Genomic DNA, 13,765 nt, shown 5'->3' with positions numbered 1-13,765 from the left:
ACTTCTTGAGCTTCTAGAGTGCGCGATTCTTATCCGATTTGGCTGCAATTTTGCATGTCGTATTTTATTCTTACTCTCAACAACTGTGTCAAATAAGATTCAAATCTGATCATTACCTGATATAGGTGCCATATAAACCGATCTTGGGTCTTGACTTCTTGAGCCTCTAGAGGTCGCAATTATTATCCGATTTGCCTAGAATTTTGTACGACGGATCCTCTCATTACCATCAACATACATGTTTATTATGGTCTGAATCTGCCTTTAGCCCGATACAGTTCCCATATAAATGGAGCTCTCTATTTTATTTCTTGAGCCCCCAAAGGACGCAATTCTTATTCGAATTGGCTGACATTTTGCACAGGTCTCCAATATATAATTTAATTGTGGTCCAAACCGGACCATATCTTGATATCGCTCTAATAGCAGAGCAATTCTTTTCTTATATCCTTTTTTGCCTAAGAAGAGATGCCGGAAAAAGAACTCGACAAATGCAATCCATGGTGGAGGGTAAAAAGGATTCGGCCCGGCCGAACTTAGCACGCTTTTACTTATTATATATAAGATTTTGTCAAAATTTGTTTCTCATTTTTGCTATTTTGACTTTTATGGAAAAAAAAATTGTTTTTTTTTTCCTCATAGGAAAATTTTGAACAGCCTTCAATTAATTTTTCTAGCCATTGAAAAGCCTTTTTTCATGGGGACATGCGAACTTTCTCTTGTGAAATAGACTTTTTTAACAATTATTTCACACTTTTTTCAGTGTACCTTACCTTCTTGGGAATGTTTAATTTCACCATCATTGAAATTAACACGTGCTGCTGTTTCTGTTGCAATTATGGCACTGTTTGCTGTTGGCACCTTTTGCGGTTGCTGTTGTTGTTGCCGACGATATTGGTGCTGTTGTGGCCATGGTTGTTTTTGCTGTAGCCACTGGTGTTGCACTTGACCGCCAAGCAAGTGCTCCTGTTCATTTGCCTCCCATTGTTCATCACCCTCAACCATGGCTTCGCCGATTCGGTTTTGTAGCGGCATGGCCTTGTTGACGCCTATTTTTGCTGTTGCTGCTTCAGCTGCTCCTACATTCTCTCCCAGCCTTTGTGTAAGTCCTTGCTGTGCATTCTTAATTTGTTCAAGTGAGATTTGATTTGCTTGTTGAGTTGCTGAGAGGATGTTATTGTCGTCGTCGTTGTTGTCACCATCATCATCATCCTCGCCTTCATCGGCGTACTTTAATTCTGTTGTTGGTCCACTATGCAGTTCCTGGTTGTAGGCTTTTTGCCAATTAAACTCTTTTCTAGCATCGGCATCTAATGACGTTGTCGGGCCTGATTGCAGGGTAGATGCTGCTCTACATCCTGTGAAAGAAATCAAAACAAAAATTAGTTTATACTCCAAACGATTGCAGTGGAGATGACAGACAAAATTTAAGACACAAACCTAATTTGGAAGATATTTTGAGACAACTGTAGGGAATATAAAAAATTTTGAAACCGAAACAAATGTGATGGATTATAAGTGCAGATTGACGATTTTATTAAAAAGAGGCAGCCATTGCGGCTATGAAAAATTAAGGCTATGGGAGAATGGGCACAGGATAGAATCATGCTATACCATCGCGGTATACTCGAGGCGATGATAGGAAACATGGAAGAGGTTTCCGATCGAATACCTGAAACGACACTTGAGGTCCAGTGCGAGGCACTGATGCCAGGGGCACAGTTTTGAATTGACGGAACCCCAGTATTGACATATGGAAGATCATGTTGCACGAATGGATCAAAGCTAGAAGACAGAGTGTGCCTGGGGGTCTACATTGAGAACCCAGGGACTAAGATCTGTTGTAGACTGCCTGACCATAATACTATCCTGGAGGCAGAGTTCGGGGCGATCTTTACGGATAGTAAAGTAGCCATCAGGGCAAAAACAACCACGATGGCAAGGTCACGAACAGTCTTGGAGTGCAAGAAGGAGATTAATGACGTTTCTGGCGATGGCACCGCATCCGCATCGTTTGGGTACCGGACCATAGCGGAATGAGAGGGAATGAAAAAGCAGACGATTTGGCAGCGAAGGTCAGACGACTGCCGCCAATTAACGATGCAGTCCCAGCTGAGGGCGTCGGCGAGCTCACTGATGGAAAATCGGTGCGACAATTGATACCATGTGGGGAAGATGATGGAGCATTTTCTATGTCATTGTCCGGCTTTCGCAGCCAACACACACCGGTACTTAGGTGAGGACACAATACCAGACTTGAACCGACTTAGGGGCGTGGTTGGAAAACAATTAAGGATTTTGTAAGTAGCACGGAATCCTTATCTTAGTTTTTTTTTCGAGAAACCCTAGTATTCTATGGCAATACTAAGGTTCCGTCAAGGCACCGTCTGCCGCTGAAAGCAGTGCCTCTCACTCGAACTCAAGGTTCATCTCAGGTATTCGATCAGAAACCTCTTCGCCTCCTACCAGGTTTCCCGGCGCATCGATTATACCTCGATGGTATGAGCTGCTGCCATCCTCAATCCATTCTCCCATCGCCTTAAGTCTCATAGCCGCAGTGGCTGCCTCACACTTAATTTGTATGTCAATGGGTCGGATATCTAGAATAGTCTCCAGTGCCCTAGTGGGCGTGGTCCTCATCGCTCCGCCCATGCCAAGACAACAAGTTCTCTAAGTCTGTTGTATGGTTCTAATGTTGCACTTTTTCCCCATTGCTGTCCGCCAAACTACTGAGGCGTAAGTTAGCATTGGTCTAATCACGCTCCTGTAGAGCCATTCTCGGATTCAGGCCCCATTTCTAGCATACGGCCCGTCTACATACTGCTCAACATCTGTGACCCTTCTCATTACGCTCCGTAATGTGACACTTCCAATTCAGTTTCCCATCCAAGATCACACCTAGGTATTTGACCTTGTCAGATACCGAAATCGTCTTATTGAGGAAACATCTTCCCACCTTCGTCTTCCTCGTGAACAGGCATATTTCAGTCATCTCTGGGTTAACATTGAGACCACTGGGTCGCCCAGTCATATGCCATATGCAAGACCCTATTGACCCTTCTGCATAGCTTTTTCGAGGTTACTTTTTGGTATTTAGAGCGCACAGCAAGCCGATTACTGGCCTAGGTGTATGTCCATAGTGGCATAGGGCGGATCAAAATCGGCACCCCCTTTTCAACCTAACCTAAGATCGGGAGATCGGTTTAGATCGAAGGTGTCAAGCTATAGATCGATTTAGACCATTTTGGACACGTATATTGAAGGTCATGGGAGAAGCCGTTGTAAAAAATTTCTGCCAAATCGGGTGTAAATTGCGCCCTTCAGCGGCTCAAGAAGTCAAGATCCCAGATCGGTTTATATGGCAGCTATATCAGGTTATGCACTGATTTGCGCCATACTAAGCACAGTTGTTGGAAGTCATAACAAAACACCTCATGCAAAATTTCAGCCAAATCGGGTGAGAATTGCTCCCTCTAGCGGCTCAAGAAGTCAAGATCTATGATCGGTTTATATGGCAGCTATATCAAAACATGGACCGATTTGGCCCATCTGACCTACACTAATAAGAAGTATTTGTGCAAAATTTCAAGGGGCTAGCTTAACTCCTTCGAAAGTTTGTGTGCTTTCAACAGACAGACGGACGGAAGGACAGACGGACGGAAGGACAGACGGACGGAAGGACAGACGGTCGGAAGGACAGACGGACGGAAGGACAGACGGACGGACGGACATGGATCAATTAAAAAAGTCATGACGATCAAGAATATATATACTTTATGGGATCTTAGATGCATATTTCGAGATGTTACAAACAGAATGACGTAATAAGTATACCCCCATCGTATCGTGGAGGGTATAAAAATGTGCATAGATCGGCCGGGCCGAATCTTGGGTACCCACTACCATGGAATTCGCCAAAAATTTATCAATGTTTATTGGAATCAAATCTATTCGGGAATTAATTGCCGCTTATATGATCTCGAGATTTCTTATCGGGGTATCTGTTTTTAATGGGGTCTATATCAGGTAGTTATCCCTTCCAAATGGTGGCGACATTTGTGAGGTACTATCAAATCAAATTTGGCCCATGAACATTCCACTAAGGAACAGGGGCAAACTTCTCACATGTCAATGAGTGCAGCCCGATTCAAGTTTAAGCTCAATGATAAGTGGCCTCCTTTTTATAGCCGAGTCTGAACGGCGTGCCACAGTGCGATACCTCTTTGGAGAGAAGTTTTACATGGCATAGTACCTCACAAATGTTGCCAGCATTAGGAGGGGAAAACCACCGCTGAACATTTTTTCTGATGATCTCGCCAGGATTCGAACCTGGCCGTTCAGCGTCAAAGGCGGACATGCTTACCTCTGCGCTACGGTTTGTGAGGTAGTATGCCATGTTAAAACATATCCCCAAAGAGGTGTCGCACTGCGGCACGTCGCTCGGACTCGGCTATATAAAAAGGTGGCCCCCTATCATTGAGGTTAAAATTTGAATCGGATAGCATTCAGTGATATGTGAGAAGTTTACTCCAGCTCCTTAGTGGAATATTTATCGGCAAATTTGCATTTGCATTTCCGCATATCATATATACGCCGATTCGCGTCATACTTAGCACGAAGGTTACAAGTCAGAACAGAAGTCCTTAGCACGAATGTTGCAATTCAGAACAGAAATCCTTGGGCCAAATTTCAACCAAATCAGCTTAAAATTTAAGCTTCTATGGGCTCAAGAACTCAAATTCGGCAAACGGTTTATATAGGGGCTACATCAGTTTATAGACCGATTCGTATCATACACGTCATGGATGTTAAAGGTTAGGTTAAGTTTAAGTGGCAGTCTGCCATCAGACTTACTTAGACGTTTTCGTCCATTGTGATATCACAGAAACAGAAGAAAGAAGATGCCTTCTAGTTCCTACCGTTAAACCATTCGCTTTAGAAAGCCCAACAACTTGCGTATGTCTCTATCCGCTAAATCAGACAACTTTTCAAAGAAATGAGAACCTATAGTGGAACTCCTTATGACTGCCAGTATGGGAAACACACACAGCAGATGTTCTATAGTCTCTTCTTCCTCGACGTCCTCACAACTTTGGAAAAAGTCTGTACTGGCAACCTTTAGTCTGGTTGCAAGTTTTCCGATTAGACAGTGACCTGACAAAATGACTGAGACGTCCGTTCTAGCCAGCGACAGCAGAGCGGTACATCTCTTCATGTCTAGACCACATAATTTTTGAATGCCCACTACCCCCACTTTGGTACTATCTATCATCGGTTGCCCTTCTGTCCTGATCCTGAAGACCTAACTTACATGTCGCTAGAGGCATATCAACACTTTCCAGTTCCCCTGGAATGTGTAGGGTAGTTCCTAGTCTCGCAAGCTAGTCCGCTCTACAAGTCCCCGGGGTATCTCTGTGGCCCGGCACCCAGAACAGGTGAATTTTGAACTGTGCAGTCAACTCGTTGAGAGATCTGCGACAGTCGAGGACGGTTTTTGAATTAAAAAACACATTCTCCAGAGATTTAATGGCTGCCTGAGATGATATTTATGCCAATCGTCGTTATGACATTACATCTTAGCCATTTCACCACATCTTTGATTGCCAAGATCTCGGCTTGATACACACCGCAGTGGTCAGGTAACCTTCTCGATATTGTAGTTCCAATGTGTTCTATCGGTACAGTACAATACTTCTTATCAAAATGCGGCTAAGGAACATCGGGCATTGCATCAAGGATAACAGAACATCCGTAGCCTCCTCATGACCAAAGAGAAAACTGCCTTAGCCTCACAGCAATGGTCGCAGCAATTTGTCAAACCACGATGTCCAGATGTCCGTGAAGATAAATTTGAATATAACTTAGCCAAGACACAAACCTGACATTTTAACAGAGCTTTGTTGAGTGATTAACAGAGCACTGTTAACTAATTTTCTTTTGTATTTTAAATAAAAAAAAAAATATTTTTTCCACTTTCTCACCAAATTTTTTCTAAAATCACTTGCTAAAGAATTTATCTACAACTATAAAAATCTTAATAAAGGGTGATTTTTTTGAGGTTAGGATTTTCATGCATTAGTATTTGACAGATCACGTGGGATTTCAGACATGGTGTCAAAGAGAAAGATGCTCAGTATGCTTTGACATTTCATCATGAATAGACTTACTAACGAGCAACGCTTGCAAATCATTGAATTTTATTACCAAAATCAGTGTTCGGTTCGAAATGTGTTTCGCGCTTTACGTCCGATTTATGGTCTACATAATCGACCAAGTGAGCAAACAATTAATGCGATTGTGACCAAGTTTCGCACTCAGTTTACTTTATTGGACATTAAACCAACCACACGAATGCGTACAGTGCGTACAGAAGAGAATATTGCGTCTGATTCTGAGAGTGTTGCTGAAGACCGTGAAATGTCGATTCGTCGCCGTTCGCAGCAATTGGGTTTGTGTTATTCGACCACATGGAAGATTTTACGCAAAGATCTTGGTGTAAAACCGTATAAAATACAGCTCGTGCAAGAACTGAAGCCGAACGATTTGCCACAACGTCGAATTTTCAGTGAATGGGCCCTAGAAAAGTTGGCAGAAAATCCGCTTTTTTATCGACAAATTTTGTTCAGCGATGAGGCACATTTCTGGTTGAATGGCTACGTAAATAAGCAAAATTGCCGCATTTGGAGTGAAGAGCAACCAGAAGCCGTTCAAGAACTGCCCATGCATCCCGAAAAATGCACTGTTTGGTGTGGTTTGTACGCTGGTGGAATCATTGGACCGTATTTTTTCAAAGATGCTGTTGGACGCAACGTTACGGTGAATGGCGATCGCTATCGTTCGATGCTAACAAACTTTTTGTTGCCAAAAATGGAAGAACTGAACTTGGTTGACATGTGGTTTCAACAAGATTGCGCTACATGCCACACAGCTCGCGATTCTATGGCCATTTTGAGGGAAAACTTCGGAGAACAATTCATCTCAAGAAATGGACCGGTAAGTTGGCCACCAAGATCATGCGATTTGACGCCTTTAGACTATTATTTGTGGGGCTACGTCAAGTCTAAAGTCTACAGAAATAAGCCAGCAACTATTCCAGCTTTGGAAGACAACATTTCCGAAGAAATTCGGGCTATTCCGGCCGAAATGCTCGAAAAAGTTGCCCAAAATCTCTACGCCAAAAATATTTTTTGAAGACCTATATGACCCATTTTTAAAACGCAATGCAGCGAACTCATCATAGATAGGTGATACAGAAAAATACCAGAATAAGCCCCTACCAAGAGCTATTAGAATCAGAAGTCCCCATATTCAAATTGTATTTCAGATTGGAGAAATTTCGCTCCAAAAGTTATGTTTGAATTTAACATAATGGCCCACTGTGCTGGACTGGTCATTATGTTTAATTCACATATAACTTTTGGGGCGAAATTTCTCCGATCCTAAATACAATTTGAATATGGGGACTTCTGATTCTAATAGCTCTTGGTAGGGGCTAATTCTTGTATTAGTTTGTATCACCTATCTATGACCAGTCCAGCACAGTGGGCCGTTATGTTAAATTCAAATATAACTTTTGGGGCGAAATTTCTCCGATCTGAAATACAATTTGAATATGGGGACTTTCGATTCTAAAGCTCTTGGTAGGGACTAATTCTGGTATTTGTTTGTATCACCTATCTATGACGAGTTCACTGCATTGCCATTTTAAAAATGGGTCATATAGGTCTTCAAAAAATATTTTTGGCGTAGAGGTTTGAGGGTTTAGTTATTCTTAAGCCTTTTATAGTTGTAGATAAATTCTTTAGCAAGTGATTTTAGAAAATATTTCGTAGGAAAGTGCTAAAAATGATTTTTTTTTTATTCAAAATACAAAAGAAAATTAGTTGACAGTGCTCTGTTAATCACTCAACATAGCTCTGTTAAAATGACAGGTTTGTGTCTTGGCTAATTTATATTTAAATTTATCTTCACGGACATCATGTCCAGAAGCATAAGGTGTAGCATTAATGCACATCCTTTGGATCCGGTTGAGTATATATATTTATGTATATTCATGATCGTTTTGACATTCTAAATCGATGTAGAGATGTCCCTCCGTCTGTCGAAAGCCCGATAAAATTTTGCACAAATACATTCTATTAGCGTAGGTCAGTTGAGATTGTAAATATGAGCCCATGTTTTGATATATTGTAGCTGCCATGTAAGTTTTTTATGACTTTCAATAACCGTGCCAAGTATGGTTCAAATAGGTCCATAAACTGATATAACTGTCATATGAACCGATCAGACGATTCGACTTCTTGAGCCTCTAGGGGGCGCAAATAATATAATATGTCGAAGAGCTTAACACAACTCACTGTTCCAATTTTCGGCGATATCGGACAATAAATGCGCCTTTTATGGCCCCAAAACCTTAAATCGAGAGATCGGTCTATATGGCAGCTATCTCCAAATCTGGACCAATCTGAGCCAAATTGAAGAAGAATGTCGAAGCGCCTTACACAACTCACTGTCCCAAATTTCGGCTATATCGGACAATAAATTCGCGTTTTATGGGTCCAACACCTTATATCGAGAAATCGGTCTATATGGCAACTATATTCAAATCTGGACCGAACTGTGCCATATTGCAGAACTATGTCAAAGGGCTTAATTTAACTCACTGTCACAAATTTCGGCGACATCGGACAATAAAAGCGCCTTTTATGGCCCCAAAACCTTAAATCGAGAGATCGGTCTATATGGTAGCATTATTCAAATCTGGACCGATCTGTGCCATATTGCAGAACTATGTCAAGGGACTTAACTTAACTCACTGTCATAAATTTCGGCGACATCGGACAATAAATGCGTCTTTTATGGGCCCAAAACCTTAAAACGAGAGATCGGTCTATATGGCAGCATTATTCAAATCTATACCGATCCGGACCATATTGAAGAAGGATGTCGAGGGGCTTAACCTTACACACGGTCTCAAATTTCAGCGATATCGGACAATAAATGCACCTTTTATGGGCCCAAAATCATAAATCGAGAGATCGGTCTATATGGCAGCTATATCCAAATCTAAACCGATCTGGGCCAAATTGAAGAAGGATGTCGAAGGGCCTAACACAACTCACTGTCCTAAATTTTGGCAAAATCAGACAATAAATGCGCATTTTATGGGCGCAAGACCCTAAATCGAGAGATCGGTCTATATGGCAGTTATATCCAAATCTGGACCGATTTTAACAAAATTAAAAAAGATGTCGAAGGGCCTAACACAACTCACTGTCCAAAATTTCAGCGAAATCGGATAATAAATGTGGATTTTATGGGCCTAAGACCCTAAATCGGTGGATCGGTCTATATGGCAGCTATATCCAAATCTGAACCGATCTGGGCCTAACACAACTCACTGTCCCAAATTTCTTAAAAATCTGATAACAAATGTGGCTTTTATGGGCCTAAGACCCTAAATTGGCGGATCGATCTATATGACTGCTATATCCAAATTTGGACCGATGTGAGCGAAATTGACGAAGGATGTCGAAGGGCCTAACACAACTCACTGTCTTAAATTTTAGCAAAATCGGATAATAAATGTGGCTTTTATGGGGCTGAGACCCTAAATCGGCCGATCGGTCTATAAGGGGCTATATCAATATATAGTCCGATTTAGCCCATCTTCGAACTTAACCTGCTTATGGATAAAAAAATAATCTGCAAAATTTCAGCTCAATATCTCTATTTTTAAAGACTGTAGCGTGATTTCAACAGATAGACGGACGGGCGTGGCTAGATCGTCTTAGATTTTTACGCTGATCAAGAATATAATACTTTATAGGGTCGAAAATGGATATTTCGAAGTGTTGCAAACGGAATGACAAAATGAATATACCCCCGTCCTTCGGTAGTGGGTATAAAAACAAAGCTCAACGCTCTCATTCTGTTCTGGCCTTTAAGAATGCAAAGAAAATGTCTGTCTCTTCACTCTTCGTATATAGGTATGGCGTTTTTCCAAAACTTATGAAATAAATTTGTTTCTCATTGTCTTCCTGAATAAAATAACGAATTTCACAATGCATATTTAAATCACAACCGGTGTGTTCAATTCAACAGACACTGATAAGCGAACCGTTAAATCGTCAATCACATGTTGATCGATGTCCATCCACCGAATGCTGTTTATGACGATTATGTTTGTCGTGGCCATAGATAGATGGGGTACTTACGATTATTCATGGTGTCGGCAAACAATAACGCTACGGCGCTGTCTGTCTATCTCACGAAATGTTCTATAAACAACCGCAGAGCTGCCAAAGCAGCAGACGAGACCAAAACAAAGTTAAAAGAACAACAAAAACACTACGCGACGCGAGGCGAGGCGACTGATTGGTGATTCGATTTGACATTCAAAACAAAACGCGCACAGATACTCTCGAAAATAAAACAACGGCAACAGGCAATGAATGGTTGTGTGGATGACGATACAATGATGACGTAAAATCACTTGAACTTGTTTTTTCTTTTTGTTTTCTTCTTTTACTCTTTTGGACACACTGCTTTTGCTTCTCCTTTGTTTATTTCTCACTGAACAGCTGTTTTTCGTTTCGCCAGACAGACAAAACCACTTTTAAAACCAAGTGACAAATATTTTCATACACTAAAACACCAAAAAAAGAAACACGTTCTTCTCTTACTACCGCTTAACGCTACAAATAAACTTTTGTGCTACGTTTATTTATGACACTCTCGAGATTAGCACGTTTTGGGCAAATATTTTCTACCGATTTAGTTTCTTTTATAACTGGTTAATAAAACGATTTGTATATTGTTTCAAGTATGCCGTATTTTATAACATCTAAACGCGTGGCCCCTTCCGTTGTCTTTAATTGAAAACTAATTGGTAGAGGAATGAAAACAAAAATATTCCAGGCATAAAATCTAAATTATTTTGCGCGCTGCAATAGCTGTGTATGCTGCTGGCAGTATTCTTTATCGTTTCTTTTTGTTTCGTATTTTGCTATTAACTAAATGTGCGCAAAGTGGACTTTGTTATGAGTATTTTAGGTTAATGCCATCGGAAAAAACCACTCGTTAGCATATGTTCACTCAATATGTGAAGTAATTGTGGAAGTCATATGCAATGCTCTACTCCCGGAAATAAAGCATACTTTTAGGCGACTATTTTATCAAAAATAATTGGCAACGTTGGTTGACATAGAGAATATACTAAAGCATATGTTAAGGCTGTGGTGGACCTACCTAAGCGTTGGCATTCTATTTTCTTTTCGGAAAAGTCGATGAAATTTGTAAAATTCCGCTAGTGGAATTTGACAGCAATTAAAGGGTGATTTTTTTGAGGTTAGGATTTTCATGCATTAGTATTTGACAGATCACGTGGGATTTCAGACATGGTGTCAAAGAGAAAGATGCTCAGTATGCTTTGACATTTCATCATGAATAGACTTACTAACGAGCAACGCTTGCAAATCATTGAATTTTATTACCAAAATCAGTGTTCGGTTCGAAATGTGTTCAAATTTTGACAAATTTTGTTCAGGGATGAGGCTCATTTCTGGTTGAATGGCTACGTAAATAAGCAAAATTGCCGCATTTGGAGTGAAGAGCAACCAGAAGCCGTTCAAGAACTGCCCATGCATCCCGAAAAATGCACTGTTTGGTGTGGTTTGTACGCTGGTGGAATCATTGGACCGTATTTTTTCAAAGATGCTGTTGGACGCAACGTTACGGTGAATGAACACATTTCGAACCGAACACTGATTTTGGTAATAAAATTCAATGATTTGCAAGCGTTGCTCGTTAGTAAGTCTATTCATGATGAAATGTCAAAGCATACTGAGCATCTTTCTCTTTGACACCATGTCTGAAATCCCACGTGATCTGTCAAATACTAATGCATGAAAATCCTAACCTCAAAAAAATCACCCTTTATATGTTTTTGTTTCCATATCAAAACACGTTTTCTATCTGCTCTTATTCTTTTCTCTATTTAATTAGTGTGTTTGCAAATAAATAAAGAAAATAGACCATTGAAATCAATAAAACATACAAAAATGATGCCGGCAAAAGTTTAGTGTTGCCACTTTGTTTTTTTTTGTCATTTTCCCCACGATAAGCAGATTACTACTTTTCCGCCTATTTTTAGCCAAAGTTTCGACGACAATTTTTTTAATGGAATTTGACAGCATTTCGCTTGATAAGCTGAACAGATTACTCAGCTTAAGGGTTGGTATTCTGTTCTGCTTTCGGAGAAATCGCTGAAATTTGTAATTGTTTCATGAGCAAAACTTTACTGTAATCATATCGTTTTATATTTTTCGCAAAATAAAAAATAACAAAGAGAAAAAGGTACCACAAAAACCAATAAAACAGACAAAAATGATTCCAGCAATGGTAGCCATAAGTGGTGCCAATATAGACTCAGTCTTAATCCAATCAAAGATTCAAGGGTCAGCATCAAGTTTTTTACATGCATTACTACGGGAAAGCAAAAAACAGCCGCGGGTAGAGTCAGAGTCTAGCGTCATGAGGCTGAAATAAATTTTTAGATTATATTCTATATTCATCTTCGCTCTCAATTTTCCCTTCTCTCAGCACATGTTTCTCTGAAAAATTTGCCACATTTTCATGACAATTCGTAACGTTGCCAACAGTTTCCAGAGAGATCAAATTTTACTAAAAATATGGTAGCCATATGTGAAGCAATTACAAGCGTGCTACGTTCGGCCGGGCCGAATTTTCGGATCCACCATCATGGATTCTGCAAACAATTTATACAAACCGGGGATCGGTCTATATGGCGGCTATATCCAAATCTGAACCGATCTAGGCCAAATTGATGAATGATGTTGAAGGGCCTAAGATAACTCACTGTCCCAATTTTCAGCAAAATCGGGTAATAAATGTGGCTTTTATGGGTCTATGACCCGATCGATCGTTAGACCAATTTGCAGAAATAAGTGGAATAAGCAGATCGGTCCAGATTTGGATATAGCTGCCATATAGACCCATCTTTCGATTTAATGTTTTGGGCCCATAAAAGGCGTATTTATTGTCCGATGTCGCCGAAATTTGGGACAGAGAGTTAAGTTAAGCCCCTCCACTTATTTCTGCAAATTGGTCTATCGATCAAAATTTGCATATAGCTGCCATATAGACCGATATCTCGATTTAAAGTCTTGGCCCCATAAAAGGCGCATTTATGATCCGATTTAACTGAAATTTGACACATTGACTTATGTTAGGCTTTTCATCCCACTGTGATATTTGTATTTTGCCCAAAAAGTAATTGCGGATTTTTCACATAGTCGGCGTTAACAAATTTTTTCACAGCTTGTGACTCTGTTATTGCATTCTTTCTTCTGTCAGTTATCAGCTGTTACTTTTAGCTTGCTTTAGAAAAAAAGTGTAAAAAAAGTATATTTGATTAAAGTTCATTCTAAGTTTTATTAAAAATGCATTTACTTTCTTTTAAAAAATCCGCAATTACTTTTTGGGCAACCCAATATTATGTGGAGTTTGAGAGCATTCCAACAGAAGAGCGGAGATGTAGCGGTTGTAGTTCCCCCAAATACTTATCCTCCCAATATGAGTTCAAGCGAGCAGTTTTATCAGATCATATCAAAAAAAAAAAAATATCCTATGCATTAAACCTTCCAACTACACTCATTTAAATTTCTACCTTTAAAAGTGTAAAGAACTTATAAAGCCCGACCGAACTAAACTCGACGTTAATTGATGATATATCGAAAATGAA

The 13,765-nt window shown here is 40.2% G+C and overlaps 1 protein-coding gene across 1 annotated transcript in view; it reads right to left on the bottom strand.

The window, feature by feature from the left end:
* Positions 1–10,979, bottom strand: part of LOC106092496 (sodium/hydrogen exchanger 9B2) — a 285,857-nt gene extending 274,878 nt beyond the window's left edge. The window contains exons 1-2 of the mRNA XM_059362392.1: positions 10,218–10,979; positions 774–1,358 (exon numbers count right to left, since the gene is read on the bottom strand). Of these exons, the coding sequence (XP_059218375.1) occupies positions 774–1,358; positions 10,218–10,227 (595 nt within the window). The 5' untranslated portion in view covers positions 10,228–10,979. The remainder of the gene's footprint in view (positions 1–773; positions 1,359–10,217) is intronic.
* Positions 10,980–13,765: the final 2,786 nt, after the last annotated feature.

The sequence above is a fragment of the Stomoxys calcitrans genome, chromosome 2 (assembly GCF_963082655.1).
Source record: "Stomoxys calcitrans chromosome 2, idStoCalc2.1, whole genome shotgun sequence".
NCBI lineage: Eukaryota > Metazoa > Arthropoda > Insecta > Diptera > Muscidae > Stomoxys > Stomoxys calcitrans.
The sequence above is the reverse complement of the archived record's forward strand: the minus strand, read 5'-3'. Positions and strand labels throughout refer to the sequence as shown.